Source organism: Pectinophora gossypiella, chromosome 22 (assembly GCF_024362695.1).
Source record: "Pectinophora gossypiella chromosome 22, ilPecGoss1.1, whole genome shotgun sequence".
In the NCBI taxonomy this organism is placed as follows: Eukaryota; Metazoa; Arthropoda; class Insecta; order Lepidoptera; family Gelechiidae; genus Pectinophora; species Pectinophora gossypiella.
In genome coordinates, this window is record NC_065425.1 from 6,408,195 (window position 1) to 6,428,345 (window position 20,151).

The 20,151-nt window shown below is 36.6% G+C and overlaps 2 protein-coding genes across 2 annotated transcripts in view; one reads left to right on the forward strand and one right to left on the reverse strand.

The window, feature by feature from the left end:
- Positions 1 to 621: 621 nt before the first annotated feature.
- Positions 622 to 16,780, reverse strand: LOC126376983 (uncharacterized). Its single transcript, XM_050024543.1, has 13 exons — positions 16,298 to 16,780; positions 15,094 to 16,165; positions 12,748 to 12,890; positions 8,502 to 12,601; positions 5,908 to 6,120; positions 5,298 to 5,446; positions 4,933 to 5,028; positions 4,535 to 4,733; positions 4,127 to 4,275; positions 3,600 to 3,756; positions 3,031 to 3,130; positions 2,141 to 2,251; positions 622 to 1,622 (listed from the first exon to the last, which is right to left on the reverse strand). Exons 2-13 carry the CDS (start codon positions 15,974 to 15,976, stop codon positions 1,239 to 1,241), a joined length of 6,684 nt encoding a protein of 2,227 aa, XP_049880500.1. The 5' UTR covers positions 15,977 to 16,165; positions 16,298 to 16,780; the 3' UTR covers positions 622 to 1,238.
- A 1,346-nt stretch (positions 16,781 to 18,126) lies between these two features.
- The window catches only part of LOC126377020 (zinc finger protein 420-like), a 34,243-nt gene continuing 32,218 nt past the window's right edge, over positions 18,127 to 20,151 (forward strand). The window contains exons 1-4 of the mRNA XM_050024625.1: positions 18,127 to 18,329; positions 18,480 to 18,614; positions 19,069 to 19,683; positions 19,845 to 19,978. Coding sequence (XP_049880582.1) covers positions 18,222 to 18,329; positions 18,480 to 18,614; positions 19,069 to 19,683; positions 19,845 to 19,978 — 992 coding nt within the window. The 5' untranslated portion in view covers positions 18,127 to 18,221. The remainder of the gene's footprint in view (positions 18,330 to 18,479; positions 18,615 to 19,068; positions 19,684 to 19,844; positions 19,979 to 20,151) is intronic.

Here is a 20,151-nt window from a genome sequence, read left to right on the forward strand (position 1 = left end):
TGTAGATATGTAAAATAAATGAAACACTCGAATATCCCTTTTTTCAAACATAACCTAAAATAAAATATTATTATGAAAAAGGTAAAACAGTTTACAAAATGTCCGGCATATATTGTTTGCTTTATAATATTCGAGTATTTTTGTAAATATGACTGGAAATTTGTGCTTTATCCACAAAATATTCCGTATACATTATTCCGTTACAGATACGATGTAAGCTTTATTTGAATGAGTGTTATGCACTACGATCATTCTTTCATTCTTTCACCAGCCCGCAATGGAACAGGAGCTACACGACTGGATGAGAACCCTCAGCGCTCTCCATTTGTCCGACCAAGTAGTTGTAGCCATTTGCGGCAAATCTAACTCTAGTTACCTCAAGGTAGCTTTACCTATTTGTTCGAACAAATGGAGCACCCAGAACGGTTCGAGTAGTTCCCATTTGGAATAGAACTGATGCCACTGGGATAAATAGGAAAAAACATTTCTCAAGTTTTCCATAAAATTATTAAATTCTTTGTTTTAAGTTTACGCGGTTATTATCATAATTAAAACACATAATAACGGGTACTTACCGCGTTTGAAATAGGGAGTCTCATATCCCTATTTCAAACGCGGTAAGAACCCGTTTTAATTATTAAATTCTTGCTTTCTCAAATAGTTCTATAGAACAAGATAACAAAACTCCTTAGTGATTTGATTATCAACTGGCCACCTACTCAACGGTTCCTACTGACAATCAGGGATGTGACTTCAGGAGCCATAGTTACAATTTGTACGGCACATAGAAATAACAATAATAGGGATATTAAAAAGTTTATTTTAAAAATTAATCTAATTAAAATGACCGTAGTACACTTATTTCTTTAGCTCACATATCAACAGTCAAAAACAACAAAACTATCGACACATTTCTCTAGTCGATATAAAATACAAAAATATACACAATCTTCACCAACCCGCAGTGGAGCAGCGTGGTGGAGTATACTCCACACCTCCACCTGAAGAATTAGCCAAGTTGCAATAACGTGTCAGTAAAACCTGTCCGTAAATCCCCAATAAGTCACATCAGTATAATCCGTCCCAATTAAATGAACACTTTACGTCAAGGTCGATGCGTGTCTGCGAGACGTGTGTATTCGCGCGAGTTACAATGCTAAAGAATCGCGGTCGAATCGCCTTGCAACTTGGCTAACCAATATACGGACGTATAAGGCAGTTCTAAATTCAAACACACTTCAATCACCAACTTCACTACTTTTATCTTCGTCTAACTTCATTCTCTTTACACTTGGCGAACTAGACCCGTTGTATATGATAATCTCTTCTGTTGAGAAGCTTACTCTTTTCCTCTTGAGGGCTTTCGCATCTTTCTTGTCGCTCTCCACACTGCTCAGTCTTCCACTGCCTTCGGAATCGCTTGATAGGCCGTTTGTAGCATTCTTTATGATTAGTAAGTCTTTTTCTATATCAGTTAGTTCTCTAGGCTTCGCTGGTCGGCCCACAGGGCGCTTTGGCTTGTTAACTTTGCTTGTTGAAGGAGATTCTACCGTGTTCTTGCGTTTCTTGTAAGGTCGTTTCGCCGGCTGGCCCGGCTTGCCTTTTTTGGGTTGAGGTTCGTCCTGTAAAAGTATTGATAAAGTTAGATCTCTAGAAGAGCTGTTGCACGGTCTCTGTGGGCCAGTGGTTGAGCGTTGGTTGAGACCAACGCGATCCGGAGGTTCCGGGTTCGAATCCCGGTAGGGAAACATCACTATGAGATCCCTAGTTTGGTTAGGACATTAATCATAAATCAGAAATCATTTATTCGCTTAGGATAGGTAGGTACAGAGTCACAATATGGTATAAAACAGTGTTACAGCATCTCTATCCTGCTATTATTATTAGCACGCAAATGTCGAAAATTCTCTAATACTATAAAAACTTATAGTAATTAGCCATTCGCGTAATTTAAAAGTCATAACTTTCAGGCTGATAAGATGCTTCGGAAGGCACGTTAAACCGTTGGTCCCGACTACTTACTGATGTAAGTAAGTAGTCGTTACATAAGTCATGTCAGGGGCCTTTGGCGGTTTAATAATAACCCTGACACCAGGGTTACAACCCATGTTAGAAGAAAAAGACACACCATAGATGTTACCTGTTTGGGCTTAGCGCCGATGTACCCGGAACAGCGCTTGGCGCCGCACATACATTGCTTCTTCTCAATACCCGCGCACTCCAAGTTGTAATTGAACGTCACCTCTGTATTCTGTAACACAATTAATATTGAAAAAAAAAACCACATGCGATTTCGAATCCCAGCTCAAGCTCTAAACCACTGAATCTTAATGAAGTCTTCTTTGCGAGCCGATGGCGATCAATACTAAATTTTTGCTGACCAATATTGGCCACGCTTACGGCATTGTCAGTGGCTTCGTAAAGGTCTTTAATAGTGCAGGTGTTAGGACACTTAGGACAGCACAAAAGGTGAGCCTTGGTTTGTGGTGATACTACACACTCGCAATCATCGCAACCATCAACCAGGTATCCCCACCTGCAGAGATTATCCTTGCAGCGGCCAACCTGTGTCCTGTGTCTCAATGAAGTACTAAGTTCATTGGCGATGAATGTATCTCTGACTACCCCAATTGGGTCGTGTACTAGGCTCAAGATAAATTATGAAATTCTGATTTCTAAATAAATTCAGATCTAAAACTAACGAAAAACATTTTCTTTTTTCAATTCAACTTATTTATGAATTTTAATCAAGAAGAACGTAATTTCTATGACGTCACAGTGTGCTTCTCATACAATTTCCTTAGTAATTTCGTGTTTTGACGTTTAGTTAAAAGTAAAAAAAATAATCACCATAATTAAAAACAAAAACACATCTTATAAATAAAACACCTCCTCCAATGCGTCACATCGAAGCAAGGTGCCCAACAGGCTGGCAGCATTACCCCTCTGAATCGCCAGTAAAAAAAAACTGATACAACTAACAAAAAAAAATCAGATTTGACCAGTTGGAAACTAGCCTAATATACATACCGCTGGTATATCGTGTATAGCGAAGAGTCCAACTCTAACATCCCCCAATACGGTCCACTTCTGGGTTTCACAGTTTGGCTCGCAACAGTGGTTCATAAACCTGAAATACATTAACTACTTCATAAAGAACACAAATATATCAATGCCTGGGGGTCTAAAATACAATAACGAAACAAATTGCCATTTGACATTTGCGCATATAAAAATAAGGTCGCAATGCAAAAAAATGACAAATCAAATCAAATCAAATCAAATATACTTTATTGCACAGAACTAAAATTTCAATAATCAGACATAACACATGAAAACAGTACAATTTGGGCGGCCTAAAATATTGCCGCTTTAGATGAATTGCTTCAATGTGGCACGGCAACCATACCGCGCGCCACGCGGTTATATCGATGACTTTGACCAATAGCCGTACGACGTCTATCGACGTAGATAGCATTCGCTGCGTCTATTGGTCGAAACTCTCGATATAATTCGCAGATATTCGCTATGCAATGAAAGACAGAGAGAATGTGATCACGTGTTTTTTTCTTCTCTGTTTACGATTGACCATAACCCACCTCGCCAGGTTCCCCTTGGGTCCGGCGTCGATCATCCTCTCCTTGTCGAGCGTGAGGAAGTAGAAGTTCTCGTCCCTCATCTCGTGCTTCCTGCGCATGCGCCGACGGAACTCCTCCTCGTCTATCAACTCGCCCACGTACTCGATCACAAATTGACCTGTAAACAAGTATGCTTCGTTAATTTTCACGTTCTTCTATCGTGCGGGTTTTTGAGATGGAGTACCAACCTCATCAACCCTGGTGTCAGGGTTACTATTGAGCCGCCATAGGCCCCTGACATGGCTCATGTAACAACTACTTACTTACATCAGTAAGTAGTGACCGGGACCAACAAAGAAGCACGTTATTCGAGAATTAATTAAGAATGGAAGTAATGAACAGATCCGAAATGGATCCTATACTCCGTTGAATATAATTTGATTAATCAGATGATTAATGCTCCACCTTCAGCATATACATCAGATAGCAGATGCTATCTCTCGTAACCCAACCGTCAAAAAAATAGGGCACAAATTATCCACACGCACCAGCTTTAACATCCTCCAAAGTCTTGAGCCCCCATCCTCTATGCGGGGTCCTGTATGGCACTAGTTTGGGATACTGCCGCTTCTCAAACGCTCTGTTCTGGCAAAGCTCACCCGCCCGGCAGGTCGGCCCGCATTCTGTTAGCAGCATTCTGGAAGATAATGTATTTCAAATCTTAGATGAATTAGATATCTTATGGCAAAGGCGTTATTATGACATGACTGAATGTATTTGAAATCTTAGAAGAATTAGATGCCTTATGGCAGAACGATGCTGAAAACTGATAGGGAAGATTCAGACCATCAATCGAGTTTTGCAACGGATAATTTCACTTTATATAAACTCAAAATCATAGTCCGAGTTTCCCCCAAAGTTTTCATTACAGTGTCACTGACACGCTATATACTCACCTATTAAGACAATGAGAGTACGGCCCACACGGCTCCTCCTCGTCAGGGTTACATTCGCACTGAGTGAGCGAGCTCTCCTCAATGTCCACCTTACGTCCATACAGCGAGCCACACGGCCTGTTCACTTTCAGTTTCACATAGTGCGGTGGTAAAAGCGATGATGCAATGTCTTGGTTCTCTTCGTCGTTCGGTTCTATGTCTGGGGACAAATTGTTTTTAATGTCTGAGAATCTTGAAGCAAGTCAATTTAACCTCCCAAGGCCGAGATTTCTAGACTCAACAATTAAACTATGGGATTTGGATTTTAAAATGACATTCGGTCACTGTGGAGTGTTTATAGTCAAGTTCTGAAGTTGCTCGACACACAGCCGTCTGAAATTAACATAAAAAGGACTTACTCTTCAAAATTTCAAAGGCTCTCTGTGCATGCTCCATAGCTTTAGTGAACGCCTCATCTATCTTCGACTTCTGACCAGATATTCGGCCAGAATCACCTGTAACATCACAACAAAACGTTACGTCTATTAAAAAACTGTTATTTCGAGAAAAAACATTCCACCGCAATTATTAACCCCATACGGTTTACTCTTTACACTCATGAACACCCAAAATTTGACAAGACGGGTCTGATTTCGTGGAAAACATTGACAGAGTTTTCCGAAACACACGAAATAGGTCTATTACAGTAACTTTACCTCAACATCGAAACAAAATCGAAGTTTTTAGGTAGTACGATGTATTTTAGCAAGAGTTTTTAACTTACCTTCTTGGAAGGGAAACACGCGTCCCCGGTTCACCCAATAATGGTCATATTGTCCAAAGAACCGCACCACGAATTCACCGGGCGAGTGTTTCACTGCCATTATATTGTCCGGGATCTCGGATGGATGTAGGACTATACCGGGCCACCATCTGAAAAACACATGCTGATCTAAGATATAGATAATATAGATGTTACCTGAACGACTAATCCGCGCCGTACGATGATATAAAAACTCATTCATCTCCCTAGCGATTATTAAAACCTCGCAGCTAACAAAACAAATATTTGTTTATGTTAAAAATGTTTACTTGGCATGGCAGTAGCATGTCCATTTTGACGTTTTGTTGAAGAAAATCACATCAGAATTGCTGCATAAGCAATAAGACAGTCTATTGTGCCTGCCTGTATTTGTTGTCTATTTCTGTATCTTGTGTCAATTGGCTCAATAAAGCATTTTATCTACCTATCAGAATGTGAGTTATTAAAAAAGCGCTTACGAGGTTTTTACTGTAAGGCGACGTAATGGTATTTGTCTTCGAGGAAATATCCAAAAACAACAAAAATATACCACGTTAAAGTCAACGCTGTTAAGAAGTCATATATCTCTTACCTGTAATGTCCCAATTTGACCCAGACCATCTCCCCATAAAGCGGCAGTCGTCCGGTCTCACAGTCTTCACACATATACCCGCCTTCCGGCGGTTCAATGTTCAAGCAGTCGGCGTGGAAGGAAGTGGGACAATATTCGCAGCAAATCAAGGTCCCTCCCAGAGCACATATGAAACACCATCCCGTGTTAACGTGACACGGAACTTTACCAGGCCTGAAAATTAATGAAATGGTCAGGAATATTTATCATCTTCCTGCTTGTAGGTTCGGAAAAAATACCAAATCTCTGCTACGCATTTCAATTGTACAGATCTGGCCCAAAGATTCACTTTGATTACACATTTACTTAAAGGAGATCATCGGATTTCGGCCCAGAAGTCAAAGTGCCGGCCAAAAAATAATTTTGCTATATTCCGTTAGATCTTATCCGTCTAAGTATTTATTACTATGGCACCAAAGCTGTAGGGTCAATATCTTCGGTTTTATTCGAATTAAAAGAACTGTATTTTTCATACATTTTTGGTGAAAATGTAAAGTGCCGGCCAAGTAACAATAATGGTATATATCCTTAGAACTTATCCATCTGAGCATTTATTACTATGGCACCAAAGCCGTAGCGTCAATAATTCTGTTTTTATTCGAATTAAAAAATAAACTTGTATTTTTCATACATTTTGGTGAAAATGTGAAGTGCCGGCCAAGAAACAATATTGGTATATCCCGTTAAAACTTATCCCTTTGACCATTTATTATTATGGCACCAAACGTCTATGACCATTATTTTGGCTTTTATTGGACTTTACGTTTTAGTTTCTAAGTGAAAAGTGCCGGTCAGGAAAAACACATGTCAAAACTATCGAGAAGATACCTGTAAACATTATTCACTATGACAATAAACGTGTATGACCATTAGTTTGGCTGTTGTTGGATTTTTAAAATCTCGATTCTTGATTTATTTTGTTATAAAATAAAATATGACAGGCGCGTTATTTAAAGGATCGTCAGAATGTTTATTACTATGACATTAAACGTCTATGACCACTATTTTGAACTCAATTAGATTTCTCAAAAATCTGGAGTTTTCATAGATACCTACACTTTGGCGAAAAAAGTTTTATCTGGCGATAATGCAGGTAAAGGCGTAATATCGTGGTCGTCTTTGGACACATTTTTATTAATCAAAAATAGGTTTTCGTTTGACCACTATCTCACCTGATGGTGATACACGCTTTAGAAGCTTATTTTTTTTTAAGAAAAGTGAGGTACGATGCTATGTCGGCCGAGTAGCACCAGGACATTGTGATCGGCATACATGCAAAGTACAACTACCCGACTCCTGTCTTCCCTAACAGCTACTTCAGACGTCATGCCTAAATACGAGTTTCGTCACTAGATGGCAAGCTTATCTTTGGAGGGTGGTAACCATCTACGGTCAAGATGAATCAATACCATAATTCGACCTAAACTTAGGCCGTAACGTTGAGTCGAATGCAAAAACTATAGCCAACGTCATATCTAAAATCAGATAGTATTAATATAGAAGTTCACCTAACAGCACACAAAACAAAAACACAAAGTATTTATCTGACTAATAACTAGTCATAGGGAAAGCTCTGCTTATTGTCATTGTTAAAATGTATATAAAAAAAGATTTTTTTAAAAAGTCTAATAAAAGCCAAAGTCGATATTTGGTAATATAGTAAAAAAATACGTTTCAAGTCGTTTACCAAAATATTTGACTTATTTTGTTTCGCTGGCTGACATTTTCCCATTTGAACCAAAACGGAAAGAGAGACGAATAAAAGTCATAATAATGGTCAAAAATGTTTCGCGCCAGATTATTAAATGTTCTAAAGGTCCTTTGTAATCCGCCGTACCGCAAGTTTTGCCTAAAGCACTTTATTTTTAAACAAAACAAAAAAGAAATCAAGATTGTTAAAATACAATAAAAGCCAAACTAATGGTCATACACGTTTGGCGCTATAGAAAAAAATGTTAACAGGCATCTACTCGATACTCTCAACATGGTATTTTTGGTGGTCGGCACTTTTCACATTTGAACTAAAACGTAAATTCCAATAAAAGTCAAAATAATGGTCATAGATATTTGGTGTCATATTAAAAAATATTGAAAAGCAACTATTAGACAGATTTGACGTATTTAATTCGATGGCCGGCATTTTAACATATTAACCAAAACGGAAAGTCCAATAAACGTCAAAATAATGGTCATAGAAGTTTGGCGCCATACTAATAAATGTTGTAACGGTCCTTTGTAATACGCCTGTATCCCTTTTATTCCCAACGGACATAATATTTTTTTTTACAAAATGTATGAAAAATCGAGATTTTTAAAATCCAATTAAAGCCAAACTAATGGTCATACACGTTTGGTGTCATAGTAAAAAATGTTCACAGCAATGTACTCGAAAGGTTCGACACATTTTTTTTCTCTGGCCGGCACTTTCGAATTTGGGCCGGCCAAAGTATGGAGAGCCGATGATCTCCTTTACCAATAACATGGCCTACTAAAAAAATAAAAAGTAACAATTTATTTTTTGAGATAAGTCTCATATGACAGTAAGGTTCACTCACCTATGCTCATAATGTCTTGGGCAGACGATGTGTGAAGCGGATAGGATTTGAGACCCAGCGGGCAGACACTTGGTGAAGGAATGATACGTCGCCGGACACCGCACACATCTCGCTAGTTTGTCGCCACTAAACCTAGTCTTGCAACCTCGAGGGTCATCACATACGCAAGTATGGCACACATGTCTCGGACAAGTGATAGCTTCAAAATGCTCATCAATTTTCTTATTGTTTCTCGACGGCTCTCCAGAAGTAAACTGCGTTTGCGGCCAATGGTCTAAACATTCTAAGTGATAGTACTTATGGCAATGCGCGACTTGACATTTCTGCCGTCTCTCCACTTTGCCTTTTGGAGATACACTTGCCTTACACACGAAGCAAATAGGTATGTCGTATTTCTGACAGTTCTTACACTTGAAATCAGAATAGTCCACCAATTCAGGTTGTTGTTTTGTCTTCAACTTTACATCTACAATCTCACATTTACCAGCAATTGTATCAGACCAATCCAGTCCATCGTCACTTGAAAATAAATCGTATTCGACTTTATCCACATTCTCAATCATTTCCTTCATCTTTGCCTCCAATTGAGCTTCAAAATTATCAGCATCAGGTATCACTATTGGTTCAGGATCTTTTATGTCCTCAAGAGACATGTTCTCTTCAGAAACATTAGCATCTTGAGATTTCTCATCACTGTGACTCTCATCACCATTTGAATCTGTCGACATTTTCGGTCTCCTGCCTCTAGGCTTTTTCTTCTTCTTCCTACCTCTAGTCGGAGCAGGGACTTCGATAACTTCAGTTACTTTATTAACACATTCAACATGGAACATTCCATTACATCCCTTGCACTTTACCAAGTTAGAAGTAGTCTCACAAATTTCGCATACTTTCTCTCGGACCAAACCTTTGAAAATGTTAGGCTTAGGTTTCGTTAACTGTTCAAAATATAATTCTTCTTCGTCGTAAAATTCGTCCAAGTTCTCTTCTTGGTCGCTGATCTCAATTACGTTTTTAGACTCCTTGTTTTCTATCTCAGTATAATCAACTTTCGTTTCTGAAGGTGAATTGATCTTCTCGTTATTACAACTACTAGGTTCCTGCTTGTAAACATCTGTTTTAGAACTTGTATCTTTCTTTTTTGACTTGAAAATTTCAAACAGCTGAATTTCATCTTCAATATCTGAGAAATCTTCTTTGTAAAACGCCTTCGTAGATCTTCGCTTAGGCAATTCTCTAGGCTTTAAATCTTCTAATTCTGCCTTGGAAGGACTTTTCTTAGCCTCCTTAGCCATAATTTTATTAATGTCAATCAGCTTTTTCATCTTGAACACTTTCTTTTTCTTTGGAGGATCTTGGCAAACACCTTTTACTAAGTTAGATTGTTCGATATCATCCGATTTCTTCTGATCGGATTTTAAATTTTCTTCGTATTGCCAAGTTTTATACAAATAAGCAATTATTTCATCCTGTGTCAGTTCTGGATGTTCGTCCATAAGAGCATCTTGTCTCATCTCAACATACTTTAAGAACTCCGGATCTTTCATTCTTTCAGCATCTTGTTTCTCCTTCCTTCCTCTACGTTTAATAGATGCGCCACTGTCAGAAGAATGAATAGATATTGTATCAACATCTGGTTCTTCTTTTATTTTTGTTACGGTACGTTCAGGACTTGGATCTTTGATATCTGGAAGTCCATTTATTTTAGCCTCTGTAGGCGAGACAGACTTGCGTAAACGTAATTTACGTTTCTTGAATGAATTATTTGTTTCAGAACTATTGTGAGAATCCATGATTTCAATTTCTACATTGGTATTAGAACTAACTTCTTTAATTACAGGAAGATCTTCTCTAGGTTCTAGAAAACAGTCAGTTAACACTAAACGAAGGTTTTTGGTGGCATTAGAAATCTCACTTTTGACAGAATCTAATGTATCATCCGCATGAACTAACTCAGGCTTATCAGCAGCCGCTGCGCGTAATTTAAGTTCACTCAATGTAATATCATCTAATGAACTCATGGATTCAGTGTCTGAATCTAGTAACAATGCATCTTTTATTTTACGTAACTGCTTGTTTGTTACATCTGTATTTTCTCCTTCAGATAAAGACGACGCTGTAGCAATTTTTGGCAATAATTCACTGGTATTAGATATTTCACTAGATAAGGAGTTTAAAGAAGCTGTTTCCGGGTCTATTCCTTTGTAACTAACAGTTGGTTCCATGCAATTTTTTTCAGTAACAGATACAGATGAAAGTGATATGTTGTCTATTTTATTTTCAACAGAAACCACATCGGAACCGTCATCATCAGCACATTCTAAACTAATGTCACCATTTAAAATAGCTTGTTCACCTTCTAAAGTCACATAAGATTTATCAGTGTTTTTTTGCACAGTTGATATAGATTCAGCCTCTTTAAAGTCTAAATCTTTCTCTTTTACTTTTGTCTTTATAATCATTTCTTTGTTGTCATCATCCACGTCTGCGCCTGAAATAACTTCATTATACTCAAATGCATCTTCATTCATTATGTTTTCATTTCTAGTTTCTATGCTTTCACTTACTTTAGCTGCATCATGAGGTATATCGTTGCTTTCGTTTACTTTCTCTACATCTTGATGAATATCTACTTCTAGGACTGTAGTTGATATCTGATTTTGTTTAACAAGTACTTTAGTGTCTATTATTTGCTCTTGACTATTGTCTTTATTATTACTAACTTTCTCTAGAGACTCATCACTTTTTGTTGTGAACTGTTCGTTAACTTCTACATTGATTGTCTCAATAATTTCATTATTATCACTACTAAGTACGTCTTCATCTAGAGACATATTATTGTCAACGTTAGAATTAATTTCATCTTGTCCTATTTGATCGTCTTTTTCAGTCTCAACTATTGGAAAATTTTGATTGGCTATCGGCTCTATAATAATGTTAGGTGTACTTTGATTATTAGTTTCTGTTTCTATAATATCAGTTTCCATAGCTATTACAAACTTATCGGAATCATCTGCAATACAGGGTGTCTCAACGCGGTCAATTTCTTCAACAATAACTTTACTTTTGCCTTCGCTATTTGGAACATTTATTTGTAAATCAGATTCACAGCAAGACACATCCATGTTCTCATTAATTACCGAATTTTGTGTGGGAGAGTTTATATCATCTTTTATATTAGAATCTTGACTGAATTGATTTATGAAGTCTTCTGTAATATTGATATTTTTATTATTTTTAGTAATAGCTTCATCTTGTGTTATGTCAGTGTTTATTGGAGTTTCTTCTTTAGTATCGACACCTGGGTCATGATTTTCAGTCGCGGCGTCTTGCAGACTTTCAACTTTGTCTATAATACAAATACTATTATCAGACTTATTTACGTTACTTGTATTTTGGTCGGCGGAGGGCATTGTCTTTTTGTCAGTTTTGCTGTAATCATGTTCATTATGATGTGATAGTAATGTCTGAGATTCTGTGGTAGATTTTCTAAAACTATAAGGCTTCTGAACTGGACCTTCTTTAGAAAATCTTTTCTTTTTCTTAGTTGAAACAGCTTCATTTGTCTTCACTGATTCTTTTTCCGTGACATTCTTATCCATTGCTTCTTGTTCTAATCTCTCTACAGAAATGGATATGTTAATGTGGGACTTCTCTGGTGTTTTAGACTTGGCTTTCTGAAGCCATCTATCCATATGAGATTGTTTCTGGATCTTTGTCATGCCGGATTTGGCAGCCATATTGTCCAAGCAGGCAGTGACAACCTCGGACACGTCTAACGATTTATTCCTTGATTTGTGTCGAGACCTTTCCGAGTCATCATTCTTTACGTCATCTTCGGAAAATAGCGTATCAAATAAACTTTCGCTTAAAGAGACATCACTATCCGTTCTAGTGATTTTGCCGCTCTTTTGAGTTTTGGGTGTCATCTTAGGTGTGTTGACGCGTGGTCTTCCGAGCATGTCATAGAAAATATCAATCCTCAGACGTTTTGGCTCCCGCAACAGAATGTCGGCTTCTTCGATAGACGTATGCCATAGTGCTAACTTTTTATCTGATATGAAGAATGCAGCATACAGCCTTGGATCTTTCTTTCTAGCCTGTGAAAATGAAAAAAAATGAATATACAATGCTAACCATAAAGTATTTTAATTAATAAAATATGCAGATTCAACAGACTTGATAACAAAAAATGTTTCTTTAATAGATTAAATGTCTATAAATACTTATCCCATATTATATATACCTCGGGAGTAAATAGATCCCTAGCAGCCTCAAACTCTCCCAATCCCTGGAACTTCCGGAGCATAGTCTCGAGAATCCAGCTTCGACGTCCGTTGTCTCCGAAGAATGTCACGTGAATCATGTCTCTCTCAATCCGGCCGAACACTGGAAGATGGAACAACTTTTAAAAGACAAGTAATTGCTTTGATTAAGAAACAATTTCAAAATCTCGAAAATTCATTATTATTAGGCACTAAAACGCATTCAAAGATTAAGTTTCGTATTGTATGCTCAATCACTTGTAAGGGAGCACATAGATACGTCCAAAGTAGATAAACTAACATTTACACACGTGAGTCCTAGGGACGTCTTAAGAGCTTTTAAATCTTTAGAAATCAAAAAGACTGCAGATCTTCATGGTCTCTCTGTTAAAGTCATTAACTCCGTGATTGATTGCATAGCTCCCTATCTATCATGTATATTTAATAAATGTGTAGACAATGGTGTGTTTCCAGATTTAATGAAGCACAGTAAAGTCATTCCATTGTTTAAAGCTGGTAGTACTTCTGACCCTACTAATTTTAGACCAATATCTATACTACCCACGCTTAGTAAAATATTTGAAAAAATTTTATTACTGCAATTACTTCAACATTTCAATTTAAACAATTTAATGTCTAATAAACAATTTGGTTTCACAAAGGGTCGCTCAACAACCGATGCTGGTGTTGAGTTAATAAATCATGTTTTTCAGGCTTGGGAGGAGTCCAAAGATGCTATTGGTGTCTTTTGCGACCTTTCCAAAGCCTTCGATTGCGTTTGTCATGATATCTTGATCGCGAAACTTCGTCACTATGGAATAACTGATAATGCCATCGCTCTTTTGGAGTCATACCTTAGTGGCCGCGTTCAGAGGGTTGATGTGCATGGCTGCAGATCGTGTGGATCTAACGTCACTATAGGCGTCCCGCAGGGCTCAATTCTAGGTCCATTTCTATTCCTAGTTTACATAAACGACCTACCTAGTCTTGTAAAACATGAGGTGGTGCTGTTTGCAGATGATACCTCCTTACTTTTTAAAGTAAAGAGACGACAAGATTCCTTTGACGATGTAAACAACGCCATTTCAGAGGTAGTGGATTGGTTTACTGTAAACAACCTGCTACTTAATGAAAATAAAACAAAATATGTTTATTTTACGTTATCGAATGTTAGTAGGCCCCTCGATTCTATTATTGTAAAAAATAAGGAATTGGACCTCACGGATACTGCTGTATTTTTGGGAATTACTTTGGACGCTAAGTTGCAATGGAGTCCTCATATTGATAAGTTGTCCAAAAGGCTCAGCTCAGCAGCATTCGCGGTCAAAAAAATTCGTTTAATAACCGATGTAGAAACCGCGCGATTAGTTTATTTTGCCTACTTCCACAGTCTAATGTCGTACGGCATCTTGCTGTGGGGTCATGCTGCAGATATGAACAGCATTTTTGTTCTGCAAAAGCGAGCCATTCGGGCGATTTACAAATTGGGACCCAAGATGTCACTTAGAAATAAATTTAAAGAAATTAATATTTTAACTTTGGCATCACAATATATCTTTGAAAACCTAATATATGTAAAAAAACATATAGGATTATTTGCAAAAAATAGCGATCGGCACATTGTTAATACCAGGAATAAAAATAAACTTGCTTTACAAGTCAGTCGATTACATAAGATTACTAAATCTTTTAAGGGGCAATGTATACGTTTTTACAATAAGATTCCCATTGACATTCAGAATTTGCCTTTCAACTGTTTTAAGACAGTAGTTAAACAAAAACTTTACAAAAAAGGTTATTATAAAGTTAGTGATTATTTAGAAGATATGAATGCATGGGATTAACTGTCTGAGAACTGATATTAGGCAGCTAAATTACTCAATTGTATACCAATATTTTATGTTTATTTTTATTTTTTTAAAGAACGTCTAGGGCCCTGTGCCGAGGTTTTTCTTGCAGCTTCTTTTCCCCGGCTATACAGGTTGTGAGAAGCTGCAGTAGTTTTAGGCGGATGAGACGTTCGTTATGTAAAATTGACGATTCAAAGTGTAACTATGTTACCTACTGAATAAAGATATTTTTGAATTTGAATTTATTTAAACATTTCAATGTAGGTAAAGTTATTTCAATTGTATAACATTGTTTGTTGTATAATTATCTATCAGCAAGTTATCAGTTATATAATTAACAAAGTATTTAGTTGAATTAATTTACTTCATAGATTTACTTTATAGTCTTGAATATCAATTATACTGCATAGTATGAAATAAATAACAAAGATACCAATACACTAAATAGTATATTTTCAAAAGTCATTAAATACTTACATTTCTTTCTGACAAACATATCACTGCCAGGTTCTCTTGTAACAATGCACGGCCAAAATGGATAAGTCCCCATACGCGCCCATGCTAAGTCGCCAACCTGATATGCACATTTCGCTTCCAAATCAAACAAATCACTTTTAGACAGTGTAGTTTTAACTTCAGTACTCTCTTTCTTTTTCTTCTTGTTCCCATCAAAGTCCAAAGTCTTCACAACAGACGATGTATCCAAATATCCATTCTGAGGCTTGGAAATATTTCCATTCAAATTGTACTTCTCTGAAGATCTCTCCAATACAATATTCAAATGACTGTTAGATTTACTACGTACTGGTGAAAAAATATTTTTAATTAAAGTTATGGTTTCTTCCTTCTCCTTTTCCTTTGTTTGAATAAGATCTTTTCGAATGTACACTTTAGAAAATTTCTTTGCAGGTGAAGGAGATATATTGTTTTTATCTTCAGAACTAAAACGACTCAAGGACATGTTCGCATTGTAAATATTCTCTATTTGATTTTCCAAATTCCTTTCTAATGATATAACTTTTGGAGATTCAGGTTTTATAGGAGAATTAGAAGCATGCATTTTATATGCAGGTGATGGGGACTTGACGGGAGTCCGTTCTACTTTAGGAGATTTAAGAATATTCGTAACAACTTTCTCCGTATCACAGAAGTCATTGTCAGTCTTGAGCCGACGAGCTCGGCCATAGCGGCTAGTGCTTGACCCACCCCCATTAGTAATGGGAGATGTTACCCGGGCTGTCAATGTAGTCTCCAACTCACGTTCCACCAAAGACCGTTTCTTTGGTTTAGGTTTACCACCTGTTGAAGTACTATCCATGGTTGAATCATCTGCACTCATGTTGTCCTCAGGTTCATCCATTCTAACCCAAATTAAATGTTCAGAGGCAATGTTCAGCTTCTGACGTAACTACGCGGACATCGCGCTATAATCAAAATGTATCTAAAAATTTAAAACAATCTTACGTTTTTCTGAATAATAAAATGAGAAATATGATACCAAGGTGCTATTATTAGCATGCAATCGTCGAATAACCGCTACGTATCAGATCTGAAACAAAAGAATCGAAATGAAGTTCAGTATCACAGGCTAAATAGGTTATTTAATTATTTGCACAAAAAGTCACATATTGTCGCCGTGCTAAGCAAATTTTATGAATTACAAATTAATGTATCGACTCACCAAACAATTATGCCGATTCATTACTTCATGAAGGGTAATTTGCACTTTAGAAAGCCGGAATAAATGTAATTTTCTCTTGACATTTGCAACCATACAAAATCGAAAACTTGGTTTCCTTTTTTACAAGCCACCTGTAATATTTATAAATGTTCCAAAACACTTTTCTTGAAGAATTCGTTTCACAGATACAAGAACATTAACGAGAAATTGCAGCGTTCAAATATCGTTCTAGCAAAGTCCTATTTTATTACGAGACAGGACCCTAGTAAAGAGTCACACACACGCCATGATATTTTCATCACGCTCGAATATCACTACACTTAACTTTTCAGCACTCTTGCTGCTTCCTCTAACGTAATCACAAGTAATCTTCATATCCCAACATTAAACTCGTATTATTTCTATTTAATTTTAGAAAATCAAAAGAAATTAAGTTCAACGACGCCTAGTACCGCGAAAACCGACCTACACATAATGTCAATGTGTGTGTACGTGTGCTGATGGAACCACACACACACACTCACACACACTCACAAACGTACAATATTGCGGCACACTCACATTTGTTTGTATCTTGGTTTGTATCACTTATTCAGCCTCTCTGCGTGTATGGTTCAATGTCTTCGGTCGTTTTTAGGGTTCCCCTACGATTTATAAAAGTTCGCGGATTAATAAGTTCTAACTGGACATTTGCAACAAGATAAATATATGTATATTTTTTTACTTTATTTTATTTATTTATTTATTTTCCATTCCGGGTAATGATATTTATCGACTTCCTGTGTCTGAAGAAATATTTTGAACCTTTTTATTTATTGAAAAAAAAAACTGAGCTCTTTTTAAAAACTTCTTCAAATCTTCTTTCATATATATTGATGAATTTTTATTTTTAAGAAATTAAATTGATCACAGTATAAAAAGTCACACACAGCCAAGTGTGAGTCTACTTGCGCTCAGAATGTTTTTATACGTATCTTTATTTTTTACCCTTCGCTGTTGAAACTGCTCGGGGCAGGAGATCTATGGAGACGCTTGAGATAAAGGGTGCATGATCCACGTTCTTGGTCACTTCTGGTTCAGCGCATTTCTCTGGTCATACAGTAAGGGAACGCTGCCAGTTTGATGGTTACGTTTGAGCCGGAAATGATCCGGGAGGACTTAAAAGAAGTGAAGAGAAGCTTGTTGCTAAATAAGGTTTGTTCTTTGGCGAAGCTTGTGTGGATTTCATTGACTGTATTGAATTATTATTATTTAGTTTATTTTTTATTAAATGACAAATTATTAACGTATTTTACAAATATACCTATATATCTTGTAAGGTTATATGCAACGGAACCCTCCTCGGTGCGCGAGTCCGACTTGCACTATTTTTTTTTATCAGTCAGTGACTCTTTTTAAATTAAAGTTTTTCGGTAATTATCGGCTTTTATTTAGCGTTTTGCTATTAGATGGATTTCGGAGCCCGCTAGCCATCCCAAGCATTTAAGACGATTTTTGTATTATTTTTTATTATCATCAATATGGATACAGTTTGGTCGGAAGACATTCGCGAGTATTCAATAAACAAAGTGTATCTGCTTATTTTCGCTTCGTGCCAGGAAGCCGCTTCATAACTCGAAAGTTATGCGGACTTTTGAGTTAATTCGTTTGGGGTTCGGAGTAGGAGTCTACTCCGAGGGTGGGGCTTAGGTTTCATCATCATCACCTTTCATCATTTCATTAATCATCAAGAAAAAAAATACGTAAGACATGGCTGTATGGGCATAGTTTCCTTTGCCTTACCCTTCGGGGAAAACCAAAACAAAAAGAAATGCCTATGGTGTGTTTGCTTGCTTGCTTTTGCGGTTGTTGTCTGACGAGATTTTTAAGTACTTTTACAATAATACAATTAATATTTTCCGAAATGAGATGATAAAATATTGATATGTGGGATTTTAAGGCGTGTACTGTGTGCTTTAGCACGGATTGCAAGTTGTATAAAATTGACAGCGGACAGCTGCAAAAAGAGTACTATTTGGTATCGGGACTGGAGGTGCGATTTTGTCATTAATTTATTTGATCAAATTGCTTAGTTACCTATGTTTTTTTTATAATGTAAACATAACAAGTCCTAGCCAAATATGATGTTCTTAAGAAATCGTAATAATTAGTAATTTATATAAGTTTTACTGCTTTTTTTCAGGCTGGTGATTCGGTTGGAATACCCCAATTTTTATGTGTGGAATGCTCTGCGTATGTGAAACGATTCATGAAATTCCGAGACAAATGTAAAAGGGCACATTTTACTCTGAAAGAACTACTCAAAAGCAACAAACAGGTAGAATATTTAATTTCTGCCTCAGTTTTTCATTAGTTTATTTTAATAAAATAAATCTACATAAACATAAGGCGTTTCTGCACTATTCCCGTTCCGTGTCTGTGAATGACGGATAGTAGAAAATTACCTAGAGAGTAACGAATATTGGATATAATGTTTAAGCTAGGTACCATACAAATAGTTCTATGACCACTTCAGATCTGTCATTCATAGACTCAGATTGGATTTGGTTTGGATGTAGTATGAATCAATTTCAAATCAATTTTAGAATCAATTTTGTATGATTATACTAATGTATATGTAATATATTTACAAACATCAGTTATTGTGATTTAGTTAAGTACTTACTATTTTTTGTAGGTTTAAAAAGTATCAATCTTTGCTCTGATGATCGATACCAGAAAAAATATTTATTATATTTTCTGGTATCCATTACCATGCTGTTTCTTTTCAGATAAGTAAACCAAACCTTGAGGCAATTGACCGTGAACACATAGATATTATGCCTAATTTGTCATACTTAAGTCTTGATAAAATTCACTATGAAACAAGTAAATTTAAATGGGACAAACACAACCGGCTAAATGTAATGATTGATGATGAAATACCTATATTCCACTGTAGTACACTAGCCTTGGAAAATGAATTTGAAGTGCCTAGAAAAAAGCGGAGATTATCCACAACATCTATTAAAGTAGAAACTGAAGAATTGTTAAATCATAGTTATGAACATTTGGCAATCAAATCAAGTGAAGATTATGTTGAACAGTCAACATCAAATGCGAATGATGATGCAGATTTTTATTTTGATAATGATAATCTTGATAATGATGACAACGAACTAGATACTTACCTACCATGTAAGGAGGAACGTAAAGATAACAATGAGGTAGATGGTTCCAATTTAGAAGAAGAATATGCAAGTGTGATACCAATATCAATGAAAGAAGCAAGGGCTGTTGTGGAAGTATATAAAATGTTCAGTATGGGCAAGTTTCGGTGTCAAGTCTGCGACAAATCATTTTATAGTGAGGCTCGTTATAATTCTCACATAAGGATGCATGACCAGGTAAGGTACTGGCTACATTGTGTCATGTTATGACAAAGTAAGTTGCTCATTTACGTTACATGCCCATGCATGTTAAATATAAAAAAAAGTATAATGCATTCTCTCTTATCTATTATTCTCATACCTTTCTATTCAAATTGTGTTTTTCTTTATATTTTCAGCACACCAGTGGAAATTTTATATGTATATTGTGCCATATGTGCTATAAAACTGAGTTCTTGCTTAAAACACATATGACTGAGAAACATATGTATAAGTATGTGTGTAGAAAATGTCCGGAAGTCAGCTTCGACAGGTGAGTGGTTTATGTACATCCTCTATTCCTGAAGGGGTACACAGAGGCATATAGTATTTACACCCATTCGTCACCAGCTTTGTCTAGATCCTGTAATAGAAGGAAAACCTAGTGCCGTTACCTGGGTACAAAGGCTGGAGACCACATAGAAAAAGAAATCTATCAAAACAACA

Coding starts and splice junctions, on each gene's coding strand:
- LOC126376983 (XM_050024543.1), bottom strand. CDS start 15,976: ATGGATGAACCTGAGGACAACATGAGTGCAGATGATTCAACCATGGAT. Junction 5,029..5,297: donor CGTGTTTCCCTTCCAAGAAG/GTAAGTTAAAAA, acceptor GTGATGTTACAG/GTGATTCTGGCCGAATATCT. Junction 1,623..2,140: donor TCGGCGCTAAGCCCAAACAG/GTAACATCTATG, acceptor ATACTTTTACAG/GACGAACCTCAACCCAAAAA.